Source organism: Thalassophryne amazonica, chromosome 11, assembly GCF_902500255.1.
Source record: "Thalassophryne amazonica chromosome 11, fThaAma1.1, whole genome shotgun sequence".
NCBI lineage: Eukaryota > Metazoa > Chordata > Actinopteri > Batrachoidiformes > Batrachoididae > Thalassophryne > Thalassophryne amazonica.
Genome location: NC_047113.1, coordinates 66,953,778 through 66,969,283, shown reverse-complemented (window position 1 = coordinate 66,969,283; position 15,506 = coordinate 66,953,778). Strand labels below are relative to the sequence as shown.

At 42.2% G+C, this 15,506-nt stretch overlaps 1 protein-coding gene and 1 long non-coding RNA gene across 12 annotated transcripts in view; one reads left to right on the top strand and one right to left on the bottom strand.

The window, feature by feature from the left end:
• Positions 1 to 15,506, top strand: part of prom1a (prominin 1a) — a 252,412-nt gene that overhangs the window by 233,452 nt on the left and 3,454 nt on the right. For 4 of the 11 annotated variants that reach the window (XM_034182040.1, XM_034182039.1, XM_034182043.1 and 1 more), the window contains 4 exons: positions 7,838 to 7,861; positions 8,263 to 8,331; positions 10,884 to 10,985; positions 11,689 to 11,721. In XM_034182040.1, the coding sequence (XP_034037931.1) occupies positions 7,838 to 7,861; positions 8,263 to 8,331; positions 10,884 to 10,953 (163 nt within the window). In that variant the 3' untranslated portion in view covers positions 10,954 to 10,985; positions 11,689 to 11,721. Of the gene's footprint in view, positions 1 to 7,552; positions 8,173 to 8,262; positions 8,332 to 10,883; positions 10,986 to 11,688; positions 11,722 to 15,506 lie in introns of those variants that run through there. The other 7 variants (XM_034182041.1, XM_034182044.1, XM_034182045.1 and 4 more) reach the window with 7 other exon arrangements.
• Positions 4,091 to 9,724, bottom strand: LOC117520740. The gene is made up of 3 exons (XR_004563749.1): positions 9,403 to 9,724; positions 4,985 to 4,989; positions 4,091 to 4,101 (listed from the first exon to the last, which is right to left on the bottom strand). It is a non-coding gene; the product is annotated as an uncharacterized LOC117520740 (long non-coding RNA).

Genomic DNA, 15,506 nt, shown 5'->3' with positions numbered 1-15,506 from the left:
AGTTTTGTGTCATGTCTGTGATCTGCTTTTTTTCTACAAAATTAAACAACTGAATGAACATCCTCTGAGGCCGGTGATTCCATAATTTTTGCCAGGGGTTGCATTAGCACACATAGTCTAGCAATGCTGTTTGAGTTTGTCATTGAGTTTCCCCATGTGCTGTGGCCTTTGGTTAAAAAATTTCCAGAAATAGCAAATTTTTGATATATATATATGTATATATATATATATATATATATATATATATATATATATATATATATATATATATATATATATATATATATATATATATATATATATGTATATATAAAATTATTATTATTATTATTATTATTCATTCCTTAGGGGAAATTCAGATATCCAAATATCCAATGGCTCATAAATTAAAAACACAACCATCTAAAAACCACATATAAAAATAACACACCACTTACAAACAACAAAGTATATATAAATAAATTAAATTAACAGTGCCGCAGATTGTAAGCAAAGCAAAGAAAAACCGTTGGATGTAAGACTAAAAGTCTCTGGAGGTAAAAAATATAACATTAAATGAAATTTTGACAAAATTAGAGGGGATTCTAGTGGTATCAAGAGGCATTAAAAAGTCTAATGTCTGTGGAAGTAAATGAACCTCTCAGTCCTGCAGCGTAGTGAGATAACTCGCCCACTGCGGCTGCTCCTTTGCCCAACCAAAACATTGTGGAGAGGGTGATTCACATTGTTCATTAAAACTTGGAGCTTGCTCCATGTGTGCCCCCCACCACAGTTTTCAGTAAGTCAAGTCTCCTGCCCAGCACCAAACTGGACTTTTTTTTTTACCAGCTTGTCCAGGCGCCTGCTGTTTCTGTCATGCTGCCTCACTAACATACTGCAGCATAAAACAGGGCCCTCGTTACCACAGTCTGATAAAAGATGAACAGTAGCACACTGCAGACATTAAAAGATTCAGGTCTCCTGAGAAAGAAGAGGAATCTCTGCCCATTCTGATACAGAGCATTTGTGGTCACACACCAGTCCAGAACTACACACAAATATCTGTATTCCTGGACAACCTCAATAATGTCTCCACCGTAGACAAACAGGCTCCTCAAATCAACCACTATCTCAGTCTTAGTGGCGTTCAGGAGGAGGCCATTCTTAACGTGCCAATCACTGAAGGCTTCCACAAGGTCCCTGTATTCCATCTCCTGTCCATGTCGCACACATGTCACTACAGCTGTATCATCTGAAAACTTATGAATGTGGCAAGATTCAGGAGTTGTACTTGAAGTCAGATGTGTATAGTGTGAACAGGAATGGACCCAAACCAGTCCCCCGTGGGGCTCCCATGCTACTGTCCAGTGTCTCTGAAACACCAGTCCCCAACCTAACAAACTGTGGTCTTGATGTGAGATAGTACATAATCCAAGATGTTATGGAGCAGGCCACAGCCATACTTTCAAGCTTCTCTCTCAGTATGTTGGCTGAATGGTATTAAGCACACTGGAAAAGTCAAAAAACATAATTCTCTCATAGGAACCGGAGCTGTCAGAGTAGACATGTACCCATATAGAGTACATCGTCCTCCACTCCCATATGTTCCTGGTATGCAAACTGAAGGGGATCTAATTCCTGTGTTACCTGTGGCACTACGTAACGGAGGAGAAGCCTCCAGTGATTTCATAATGTGTGATGTCAGTGACACGGGTCTGTAGTCTTTTATCTCCGCTGGACTCCCCACTTTGGGCACTGGTACAAAACAAGACGTTTTCTACATCACTGGGACTCTCTCCATCTGCAGACTCACATAAAGAGCCTCTGTAGATGTTCAGCTATTTGACCTGAACAATCAATCATTGATTCTGAACAAACATTCTTGGACTTACCCCATCTGGACCCACTGCTGAAGTGCAACCTATTGGCTATGCATCATATTAGAGAAGCTTGAATCTTCGACTGGACTGGGTTGCTTGACGCGAGGACATTTCGCTTCAAATCACAGAAGCTTCTTCAGCTAAAATTCTTGCTCTGGTAGTCTGACTTCTGTCTTGACTCTTGTAGAGAAGAATAAACAGAAGCCACAGAAGCTGGAGTTTTAAACCTAACCAGACCCCTCCTAAGGAGAGGCAGACTGCTGTGGGCTAGTGACTAAACAATAGCTCTAATTAGCACCTATTGTGCTCTAGTTAGCACCCTCCTAATGACAGGGCAGCTGTCCCTCCTAATGATGGAATGGACGCCTCTCCTGATGGCTCTCTTGACGACTCTCCTGATGACATGAATGACTCAATACCATGAACAAAAGACTGAAACTGCTTTGACCTGAGTACCCCATTGTGAACAGGGGACAAAGCATGTCTCAGACCCCCTTCCCGGTTAAGGCTGGGTTTCAACTGTTTCACATAGAATGCCTCCTTGACCCCTCTCTCAAACCATTTCTTCTCTCTGGCTAAGATTTTAACTTCCTTGTCCTCAAACATGTGGTTAGTGTCTTTAAGGTGGAGATGAACTGCAGACTGAGGTCCACTGGCGCCCTCTCTGCGGTGCTGGTATAGCCTTTTGTGTAAATTTTGCTTAGTCTCACCTATGTAGTGTTCGTTACAGTTTTCCTGACATCTGATAGAGTACACTACATTGCTCTGTAACTAGGGATCCTGTCCTTAGGGTGAACTAATTTCTGTCTCAAGGTGTTAACCGGTTTAAAGTAAACTGGGATTTTGTGCTGTCTGAAGATCCTCTGTAGTTTTTCCCCTACTCCTGCTAAATAAGGGAGAGACACTCCTCTTCTTCTTGTCTCCTGTCTATCTGGTCTCTTTGTTCTCTGGGCCTTCTGCACTTTGTCCAGGGACCATCGTGGGTACCCACATACTGTGAGGGCTTTCCGGACCAGTTGTTGGTCTTTAGCCCTTCCCTCTGCAGTTGTGGGCACCTGTAGTCCTGATCACCCCGAGCTTGTGTTCAGGTCAGTGCGAGTGGGTTTTCTGTAAACCCCTGTCTGGAGCTGCCTGTTCTCTCCAATCCTAACATCACAGTCCAAGAAGGCTAAATGGTTGTTTCTGGCATCCTCACGTGTGAACTTGATATTGGAGTCCACCAAGTTGATGTGTTCTGTAAAGTCCTCAATCTCCTGTTGCAGCACTGCAGAAGGACCAAAGCATCCTTATCCTGCCAGCGGATAAAGACAGATGCGAGGTGGTCCTGAACACATCGGACTATGAGGCCAAGATCAACAATTTGCTCAGTGACTCCAATACATACGAACGTCTGAAGAGAGACCCCATGAGTGGCTATAAGAAGAAAATCATTAGCTACCTCCAAAACCTGGAGAAAGAGGGACTCATCGACAGGCAGGCATACTACAGACTGTACCCTGGGGACGCCACTCCATGCATCTACGGACGGCCCAAAATCCACAAACAGGACGTGCCACTCAGGCCTATTGTATGTAGCACAGATTCCATCATGTACAATTTGACCAAGCACCTCAAGTGGATTTTGGCTCCTCTAGTGGGTAACTCAGACCACCATGTGGAGAACACACAAGATTTTGTGAACAAGATCAAGGACCTGCAGCTGGAGGCAGATGAAACTATGGTGTCATTTGATGTCACATCGTTGTTCACCTGCATCCCCACCACTGAGGCCATCTCAGCTGTGAGGCAGAGACTGCTGGAGGATGTGTCTCTACTTGAAAGGACCAAACTCACACCACCACATCTGCCAGCTCTTGGAGATCTGTCTTAACACCATGTATTTCCTGTTTAGGGGGGATTAATACAGGCAGATCCGTGGTTGTGCAATGGGGTCTCCGGTATCCCCCATTGTGGCCAATCTGTACATGGAACGAGTGGAGAAGACAGCCTTGATGTCTTTCATGGGCATCCCTCCCAGTCACTGGTTCAGATATGTCAATGACACATGGGTTAAAATCAAGCAACAGGAGGTTGAGTACTTTACAGAACACATCAACTCAGTGGACTCCAATATCAAGTTCACACGTGAGGATGCCAGAAACAACCATTTAGCCTTCTTGGACTGTAATGTTATGATTGGAGCGAACAGGCAGCTCCAGACAGGGGTTTACAGAAAACCCACTCACACTGACCAATATCTGCCCTTTGGCTCAAACCACCCCCTTGAACACAAGCTCGGGGTGATCAGGACTCTACAACACAGAGCCCTACAGGTGCCCACAACTGCAGAGGGAAGGGCTAAAGAACAACAACTGGTCCGGAAAGCCCTCACAGTATGTGGGTACCCACGATGGTCCCTGGACAAAGTGCAGAAGTCCCAGAGAACAAAGAGACCAGATAGACAGGAGACAAGAAGAAGAGGAGTGCCTCTCCCTTATTTAGCAAGAGTAGGGGAAAAATTACAGAGGATCTTCAGACAGCACAAAATCCCAGTTTACTTTAAACTGGTTAACACCTTAAGACAGAAATTAGTTCACCCTAAGGACAGGATCCCTAGTTACCGAGCTCCTCACCCTGTCTCTAAGGGAGTGCCCAGCCACCCTGCGGAGGAAACTCATCTCGGCTGCTTGTTCTCGCGATCTCATTCTTTTGGTCATGAGCCATATCTCATGACCATAGGTGAGGATGGGAACATAGATCAATCGGTATATCGAGAGCTTTGCCCCCCTACTCAGCTCTCTCTTCACCACGACGGGCCGATACAGCAACCGCATCACTGCAGATGCTGCACCAATCCGTCTGTCAATCTCACACTCCATCTGTCCCTCACTCGTGAACAAGACCCCGAGATACTTAAACTCCTCCACTTGAGGCAAAGACACTCCACCGACCTGAAGAGGGCAAAGCACCTTTTTCCAGTCGAGAACCATGGCCTCGGATTTGGAGGTGCTGATTTTCATCCCAGACGCTTCACACTCGGCTGCAAACCGCCCCAGTGCATGCTGAAGGTCCTGTTTTGACAAAGCCAACAGAACCACATCGTCCGCAAACAGCAGAGACGAGGTTCTGTGGTTCCCAAACCAGACCCCCTCTACATCGTGGCTACACCTAGAAATTCTGTCCATAAAGATAATAAACAGAACCGGTGACAAAGGGCAGCCCTGGCGGAGGCAAACGTGCACTGGAAACAGGTTTGACTTACTACCGGCAATGCGAACCAAGCTCCTGCTGCGGTCGTACAGGGTAGCCCTTAGCTACCCTGATAGCCCTTAGCAAAGGACCCCCACAGGGTGCCCCGAGGGACACAGTGGAACGCCTTCTCCAGATCCACAAAGCACATGTGGACTGGTTGGGCGAACTCCCATGAACCCTCGAGCATCCGATGGAGCGTGTAGAGCTGGTCCAGTGTGCCACGACCAGGACGAAAACCACACTGCTCCTCCTGAATCCGAGGTTTGGCTATCGGTAGAATTCTCCTCTCCAGTATTCTGGAATAGACCTTACCGGGGAGGCTGAGGAGTGTGATCCCCCTGTAGTTGGAACACACCCTCCAGTCCCCCTTCTTAAACAGAGGGACCACCACCCCGGTCTGCCAATCCAGAGGCACTGTCCCCGACCGCCACATGATGTTGCAGAGGTGTGTCAGCCAAGACAGTCCCACAACATCCAGAGACTTAAGGTACTCAGGACGGATTTCATCCACCCCAGGAGCCTTGCCACCGAGGAGCTTTCTAACCACCTCGGTGACTTTGGCCTGGGTAATGGATGAGTCTGCCTCTGAGTCCCCAGTTTCTGCTTGGGACTCCGACGAGGTTCGGTCGCACCTCCTCCACTCTCCCTTATCTCTGTTCTCTCTGTTCTCTCTGTTCTCTGCCTTTAACCTTCAAGTCCCGACTTCACCAGACTGTGAATTCCTCAAATTATATTGTATTCTGGATCTATTGGACTACTATTGGATTAACCATGGAATTGATCAGCTGGTCTGTGAACGCTATTAACACCATTTTTTCTACAAGAAGGTAAGGACCGGGGAGACCTACCTGCCCAGATGGAACATATCCTGCGGGCTATGTCCTCGACTCCTGGGGGTCTTGGCATGTTGCATGCTTGGCGCCTTTCTCCGTTGAGGACGTCGACGATTTATTCATTTTTGGTCTCATGGTAGCAGGGCTGGTTCTTTTTGGCTTATGTGCTGCCCTGATCTACCGGAAATTTGGCAAGACGGTGGCATCAAGAACCACGGCCCCTCGCTTGTCTGTCATGATTAACAAGGTTGGCAAGGCAGTGCATTCTCAGACTGCATTGACTCTTGAGCTCAGATGCAAATTGGATGACACCTTGGAGCTGATGCGTGCCTTGCAGTTGAAACTGAAGTTTTCAGAGGCCGGTGAATATTCTTAATTCATAATTGGGATTTGGTTGTTCAAGTGGAACTGTTAAAAGTGTTTTCACTGCTCAACCACAACACTCCAGGCTTATCTAGCCTCAAGGACAAATTGCCCAATGTTTACCTCCAGAGGAATGTCTTCAGGCTTTGGTGAGATTATTCGGCTCCTTATCTCAACCCACAAAGACAATAAACTGACAGACTTACACATGGACAAGACTGAAGCATGCTCCAAATTTTTTTTCCCTTTACCTCCTTTCCTGCTCCCCCATCACTTTACCTCATCCCGGCCACCGCTCACGCCACCTCCCCCCCTCCCTGTTCCCCCCAAGCTAGCGGCGGCGAGACTCCAGTTGCAGCGGCCTTCACCCACTTACCTCAATTCGGATGACGGACTGCTTCAAGTTTAGTACACATAAACAATGTTAATTTTGATGTGTGCCATTATTACGGTAAATAAGTAATAATTGTGGATTAATTGCTGTATCTTGTCTGAGGTAATTGAAGTGTAAACCTAACTGCCCTTTTTTGGGATCAATAAAGTTGTCTGAATCTGAAGTCTGCTTCCTCTTCGGAAGACGTGACGATGGGATTGAGGAGATCCTCGAAGTATTCCTTCCACCGCCCGACAACATCCCCAGTCAGGGTCAACAGCTCCCCACCCGCACCGTAGACAGTGCTGGTGGAGAGCTGCTTCTGCCTCCTGAGGCTTCGGATGGTTTGCCAGAATTTCTTCGAGTCCGACCAAGAGTCCTCCTCCATGGCCTCCCTGAACTCCTCCCAGACCCAACTTTTTGCCTCTGCGACTGCATGGGCTGCGGCACGCTTGGCCTAAATCCTTATTATTTTAAATTTTAAGGAACAAAATTAAAGTGATAATGAATAAAATCCTTTTTATGACATAAATGCAAAAAAAAAAAATTGAAGCGGACTACACCTTTAAATATAATTAACAAGAAGTTTATGGGGGAAAATCATATCAAAAACAGTACTGAGTATTTAATACTTCTGTCAACCCGTGAATAATTTGCATGAGAAAGTGGGATTGCACTTAATATTTCTAACTGGTTCAGTTTCTTTTTGAAGAAAGTGAGATAAACTCAAACCTCTAGTTTTGATGCACTTTGAGATTTTATTTCATTTTTGTTAACACTGATGCAGGTTGTACATTTATTGTGTTGTAAGATGAACATTTGGATAAAAAGCTGTTTTATTTCCTTGGAGCCTCTGTTAATTTATTTTGTCTTTCTTCTTCACTTCCTTATAGTTCCTCTGTTTCTGGGACTTGGCATTTTACTTTGTGATAACCATTTCTACTATTTCCATCTTGCATGTCTTTCATTTTGTTTTTCTTTTTTCCTTTCCTATCTGTCAAGCACTTGGCACTTTACAAAGAAACGCTTGCGTCATTCTTCATTCTCTTTCTCTCAGCTCGTTCGTTGATGTACATGAACGCATCAGCTGAGATTAAATGTCTCAAATTATTTGACAGTTTCTGGAGCTGTATATTTCATTAACACATTTATGTTTGTTTTTGTGTGTATCTTTATAGCATTGAGACAATTCCCATGAAAACGTAAGACCTGTCGCTCACCTCCATCTACTTTTAACTTCTGTCGCTTTCTCTCGATCTTGTACATAAAAGTGTTTACTAAATTCTTGGTGCTGATTTCCGTTTTGAAGCTTGGAATTTGCTCTTATAGATGTGGCTTCTTTGTCGTGTGCTACCTTTCGAAAAGTGCCCCTTACTTTTAACGAAGGGCTCTTGCAATAATTACCGATAAATGCGGCATATTTTATTTATTTATTCATTTATTTTCTCTGCTTGGGTGTAAATAAACACTATGATTTTTACACAGACGGCTTTACGAACAGGTTTATGTCCTAGAAAACATTTTTATTCTCACACTTTAATTCGCATGCCTTGTCCTTTCCATTGCATTATCATCACTTTTTTATGCGGTATTTCATTTTCAGTATGGAAATTGGTAATAATGGTTATCATAGTGAGCGATCACAAAGTCTCCCAAGTTCTATTATGACAAGGTAATCAATAATCATGTTGACTACATGCTGTGGGTGGTGGGTTTTTTCCCCGCGATTGTGGTGACCATGCATGCCTTCCATTTATTTCACATACCTTCAGATCAGTAAGCGTTGATGTGTGCAGTCTGAGGTAATGGTGCCATTTTATGCTTTTTATTGGTTCAGCACCACATTTTGTATAAATTAGATATCAATTTTTGCAAAATTTTTGCTGAGGATAATAAATGGCAACATCCTAGATGACCTTTGCTTCTCTGGAATATCTTAAAAATCATCTGTCTTCATAACTATCACTTCACTTTTTCTGCATTTTGTTATGTTACAGCCTTATTCCAAAATGGAATAAATTGATCAGATGCACCTGAGTTCAATTTTGAGCTTCATAGCAAATGCTGTGAATACTTATGTACATGTGATTTCTTTGTTTTCTTTTATAAATTTGCAAAAATCTAAAAAACGAAAACATTTTTTTTCACATTGTCATTATGGGGTATTGTGTGTAGAATTTTGAGGGAAAAAAATGAATTTCATCCAATAACAAAAATGTGGAAAAAGTGAAGCACTGTGAATACACAACTAAATTGTCATTTTCTGTTTTCTTATACGCTGAACCTATACCAACCAGTTATACTGATCTTAAAAAGTGAGCATGGCATGATATCTATTTATTTAAAGCTGCACGGCCTTTCACATTTCACAAAACTTACAAAATTTAGTTTTACTGAAATCCAAGCATAATAATGTAGGTTTATTTTTGTAAAATGTTGCAAAATTATAGCTCATTTTAATGAACATATTTACCAAATGTATTTGAAAGGCATCCGATCGCTTGAATTTCTCCTGTTCAGGGGTTGAAATTCTAAATTGTTTCCAGACAGTGTGAATTTTGATCATATTGGCAACATAACATTATGAATCCCTTATTTAAATGCTAAGGAATAAAATAATAGTGGTGCTGAAGAAAATTATTTTTATGACTTAAATCTTAAAAAACCCAAAGGCCGTGCAGCTTTAAAGATATATATTAAGCAATGGCAATGCAAAATTTGGTGTTTTTCACATAAAACACACAATGTGGCTTGCTCCAAACCCTGTTTCACTGAGTGTCATAACCGATTTGTCATAAAAGCCCTTTAAATTGTTAGCATGATTAACGATGGTAGGATACAAGAAAACTAAATGGACGACGGAGCGTTTGTATATTCTTTGCATGTTCCATCAAAATTCTTTGCTGCCATTACTTTTCCCTGTTTGCCTTTTTTGGAATGATTACTAACCAAATGTATAGTCTGTGTTTGCACTGGAAGGTGATAAATGTTTTCTCTCGTTTAGAGTCAGCCAGCCTCCGATGAACATACACCTGGTCATTTTGTTCAGAGAGAGGCAAGCATGTTGGGCTGTGGTGCAAATTCTGCCTCTTCCACCTATTTAAAGTCCGCTTAAACTAACAAGCATGCTGTTATATGTATTTTAAGTTGCATTTGGATGACAAAACTGCTGTAACACAATGTAAAACTGTTAAATTACAGAGAAAACCTGATTTGGAACTAATCTGGGGACTTTTATTCCAAAAATGACTACGTAAGATTATTTTAGTGAGAAGAAAGCTGTTAAAACAATTCTTTTTCTATTGATGTAGATGTTTAAAACAAGTTTAAAATTTGTTTAAATTAGAATCCGAGATTGAAACTGTGTCTAAACACAGAATAAAACAAGAGCAATCAGAGATTTCTGACATCCGCCAAGGGTTGAAAAGGACTCAAAATAAAAGATATGAGATTCACATCATGACCCGGACTTTATTTGGATACGGATTCTACAACACAATGCAGTAATTGCATACTGATCCAGAATGGTACAGATAATCAAAATGTTGCAATCTCTTATTTAATTCACAAGCTGAAACAGAATAATGTCTTCCTGATCTTGGTTTTACATTGTGATATCGTATCTTTCTGCTGCAGAACCTGCATATTGATCCGGATCACTCCCAACAAATCCTGAGCCACAATCCGGATCCAGATCCCCTTCAAAATTCAGTGGAGTCTTCCATGCCCTAATATCTATCTGTGTTGCAAATTTGGTGAGAATCTGTGAAGTAGTTTTGACGTAATCCTTCAAAGCCTACATACCATAAAGTGAAATCTTGATCCAGAATCCGGATCCGAATCACCTCCAAAATTTAATGGAGTCTTCCATGGCCTAATATGTATCTGTGGTGAAAATTTTGTCAAAATCCATGCAGTGGTTGCTAAAAGACAGGCAAATAACAGCCGTGAGCCCAGGAGGCTCCATACTCCTCTGTGTGGACAAATGGATAAATGACCAGAGAGGCTGAAATCACAATAATAATTGTATTTACCAGCCTTTTGTACATTAATAACTGTTGGAGCATCCCCTCACAAAACGCCACTTACCGCCCCTTTAACTGAGCTCACTTATTGTCCACGTGGGTGTTGAAGCTTTCTGCACAGCTGCTCTTCACTCCCTGAAGCGGCCTAAAGCTTCATGTTGTGGCCGTGGCTCTTAATATTCTGTGTGTTTGCTGACAGCCTCCCAAATCCTGACAATATGAACAGGTTCCCGCGGGCCTCGGCTCCTCCGAGGCACATCGACTGGTGACAGAGAGCCCAATCTCGTTCTGGCTTCTGAAGGTATTTGAAATGTTTATCCGCCACTGTTCACTCTTTTTTCTCTTTTTCCTTCACGCAGCTCATCATCTCATCCTGCTGTTTGTCTGCTTCACCATCCATCTCACTCCTGGTGTTTCTCATTCACATCATCCCGTCTAACCTTTTAAAACTTCTTGACAGTTCTTTACAGTATTTTTGCCATGTGCAGTTCTCAACACAATAACATACAGCAGCCCTGTTCGATGTTAACCTGAGCTTCCCAGTCAAATGCTTCAACAAAAGCTTAATTAACCGGAGCGTTATTTAATAGCTCATTAGAGACTGATGATCTACAGTAGTCAAATTATAAATAACACACTTACTGTGATCACAGCAACATCGACTTGTTCTAGTCACATGTTCTGCATTTTCAGTTGCTGCATTTTGTGTAAAGCTTTAAAATTGTTTTCCCAAAAGTATAATTTTCACTATTGTAAACCGGAAAGCAGGTCGTATGCATCTAACAAACTTACAGAGACATTTTTAAGTAGCAGAAACAAAGCTGTCTGCAGATCCTCGATGGAGACTCGTGAAATTGTTGCTGACTGCACTTTTATGGGTTTGATTTTGCCTCACAGTGAGGGCTGCGGTATTTTCTTGAACCATTTAAAAGAAAAAATAAAAGGTTTATAATGACAGTTATTACTGTGTAATTAATTTCTCCCTGATGTTTTTTTCTTCTCAGTGCCCTCGAAAGCTGGAACTAAAATGCTGAACAGTAAGTTTGTCTGTTTTACATTTTCGATTCGTGGCGTTTAGATGAGTGTGTTACATCACCTTCAGCCACAGAATGAGAATCGATTTCTGAATCAATACTAAGGGCCCTGTTAATTCTTCCCCCAGTTCTATCTGTAATACTGCCCCTTACAAAGCACAAACTCGAACTATCCTGCACTTTTAAATTTAATCAAAGTCACAGCAAAAATAATCAGGCCTGGGCCCTGCAAGAACTTCTCTTACAGACAGGATCCACTCTTACAGAACCAAGAACAATGGATACAAGCAGTTTTTATACAGTATTACATATGCATAACAGAGGCAGACCTTATTTCGCAAAATCCTTCTCTTGGTGGCCCCCCTGGGCATTCAAGGGAAGTCCATCCCCCTGCCCCAAGCCCACGCAATAACGGGAGACATATGATTTATAATTGTAACCTAACTCGCTTTCAGTGTTGCCACAGTTGCTTTGAAAAAGTAATCCAATTACTGATTACTGATTACTCCTTGAAAAAGTAACTTAGTTACTTTACTGATTACTCAATTGGAAAAGTAACTAAGTTAGATTACTAGTTACTTTTTTAGTTACTTTCCCCAGCTGCCGACAACAACCCTCTGCCACCTCAACATGACAATGATACTTGTTTTGCCAAAACTCACTTTATAGTCACCATTTCTTGACTTGAACAATGACAATGAAAATAAATACTTGTTTTATAAAAAGTAAAATAAAGACCTCTTTCTTGACCTCATATTTAACTGTTGACAGCACTGTAACAGTAAAACTTGCAGTTTCTAACCTACATTGTTTATAAATGTAACTATTAAATTCTTTCTAACATTTTTCTAACATTTAAATTCTCTCTAAACATTTTACTTGTCGAAATTATTATTATTTTAAGTAGTATTAGTAGTTGTAGTAAAAAAACAGCTTCAAAACTGGACCTTTAATCTAGGGGTGTTGTGGGGGGGCACATCCCTGCCCCACGCCTCCATTCCATCTGGATTCGCCCCTGCTTTGGCGTTTGAGCACAAAGAATGGATAACATTTATTTATGCAGAAAACATGACCAGATTTACAGGTAAGAAAGTTTTATTGCATTTTCACATCATGTGGTCCTCAGAAAGAGAGTTTAGGTGCATTTGAGTGGAAAATAGTGTTAGTTGTTGACACGTCACGGAGGATCAGCTGTTTTTAGCAGCAGATACGGAGCGGCTCAGAGAAAAAAAAGCATAAAAATGTCTTTGTAAAGCTCAGTGCAGGTGTGGTGTTGTCACCGCGCTTTAAGAGGTGAAGACGAGTTGTAGCTGCTGCAAAAAACCACGGATGAAAAGCTCACAGCTCACTTAAAGTGGGCAGTTCAGTCAAACCCCGACCTCCTGTATACGGACCACGTTTAATGCTGCTATCGACCCACAATGCAAAAATAATAGTAACGCACAGTGACTTGGAGAAGTAACTTTAATCTGATTACTGATTTGGAAAGATTAACGCGTTACTAAGTAACGCGTTACCGGCATCACTGCTCACTTTATCCTAAATGGTACAAACTGGTTAAATCCAGTTCTACATGCACATACCAAGAGAGAACAAAGGAAAGTGAGAATAAGAATGAAACTAAAAGTATAACCCTTAATACCAAAAGAAGTACAGAAAACAAATAAAGAAAACCATAATTGAACAAAAATATATGTAACAGCCCCCTCACACATAGCATGAACAAGTACAGATCAGGGTGAATCATGGCGGAACAGCTTGTAGAGCGAACCACGACCCCCCCCAAACACACACACACACATACATCTGAAGTTTAATGAAGGAATTATGTGTATGTCAGGTCTGTTAATAATTTGTTTGAAATCCTAAGCCCAGTCTTGTCATTAATTAACCTTTTAGCATCCAAAAAATGGCTAAAATATCCACATGGCATATAGCACTTTTTCAGCATGCATTAGGGTCCCTTCACACATGACACGATTGAAGCCGACTAGTGCATGAAGGAGGAATTGCATGCCATTTGTGAAAAATTGGAGCTGCCTCTAATGCCTCATATACCTGTCGCTACAATTATTCCCGCACACCAGCAGCCGAATAATTGTGGGATGCCCATTCGATCCCTTTCGTGGCTTGTGTTGACCAAATTCCCGGTGACACACATGAACATCCAACACCGCTCTCTGGATACTTAGAAAATGTGTGGCCATTCGCACTGTCAGCATGAAAACAGTGAGCAGATGATCACTTTAGAGCTGGCTGTGAAATTTGTCTAAATGCCCCCACGAGAGTGGCATTGCAAAAAGCAACACACGTGGCATCCATGTGTATCCACCTGTGCGCGTGCCCCCCCCGAAACACATGTGGCATGTTTCGTGGGGCACATTTGCATAAAATGCTTATACTGTATGTGCGTACAGACATGATGACATGGGGGCTAGACAGCCACGTCTGAGCGCACACAGCATGAGGAAGCTCCTGTCAGCTGATCACAGCACAGTGACAGCTGGAAATGACGGCCCAGTGCACACGATGTGTCACATTACAAACACAGAGACCACTGCTGGGACAGGTATATAAATAATTCCGATAATACCTACATACGCAATTACATAACAAATAACTAAAATGAATGACCACATAACAGAGAAACAGAGAGTGATACATTGGTCTGTGTGCTGAACAGACAGGGGAGCATGGCTGCCAATAGCAGCTGCTGTTGAGATCTCTGCTCCTGGATGTCTCCCAGCTGGGGAACATGTACCGTGATTTGAAGGACATGAACTTACAACTTTCCTCCATGAGGCACGTGTCTCTGCCTGCTGTCCTCACGTGGAAATACATAAAACATCTTTTGCCTTTCCACCGGCTGCAGCGGCTGCACACAGCGCACCTTGGCAGGCTGCGGGCCGGCCCAACATGCGTGTCCATACATCGTCTAACTTCTCTTTTTGAAAACATACGTTTATCTCCTTGCTGATTTTAAGCATTTCATGCTCCTGTTGTAAGACAGTGATTGTAGTGCAGCGGTAAAGTTTCCGTCTGTTAATCAGAGCTTTTGTAAATTGCAGGTTTGAATCCCACGAGTGGCATTTATTTTTTATTTAACCGTCATTTAATTGTTATTTAATTGTTATTAACTTTTATTTAATCCTCTGGGGCAGACGCCGTCATATACAATGGCTAAGACCAAGCTTTACTAAATTATAAATAACTTTTGAATGATATGAGATAGAAACTTACTTTTTTTTTTGCTGAAAAGTTAACTCCGCAGACTTTCGAGCCAGCCATTGGCCATCTTTGTACTCCTCATAGAAGCTGTGTGATGACGTGTGCAATGTGAATGTCCAATCGGAATTGGTTCACCGTCACATGGTTTTCCAAAATTGAGTCGCAGGGCAGATTTATCTCATGTGAAAAGCCAAAGATCGTTTTCAGGAATGACATCTTACTAGTTGGCCCATTTGAATAGCCCCCTGGGTGCTTCAATGAGTACATACTATTAGTACATACTCAGTGTGCCCTGCGCCATTACGCACAGCAATCAGTGAAAGCAGGAGCACACAGAGAGCCTCTGATGACAATCTCACATGCTCAAACAAAGAGTGTGTAACTATCAGGATTGCTCTACGAGTTTGCATGTGAATGTTACTGGATAACTCTGTTGCTTTCTCTGCGTAAAGCACTGTTTACCATATCAATGGACAACAAAATGCATAGACCATTTTGTATATATTGTTCAAAATGTGCATTTATGTTTATTGTTTGAACCTTTTTGTTGTACAGTATTT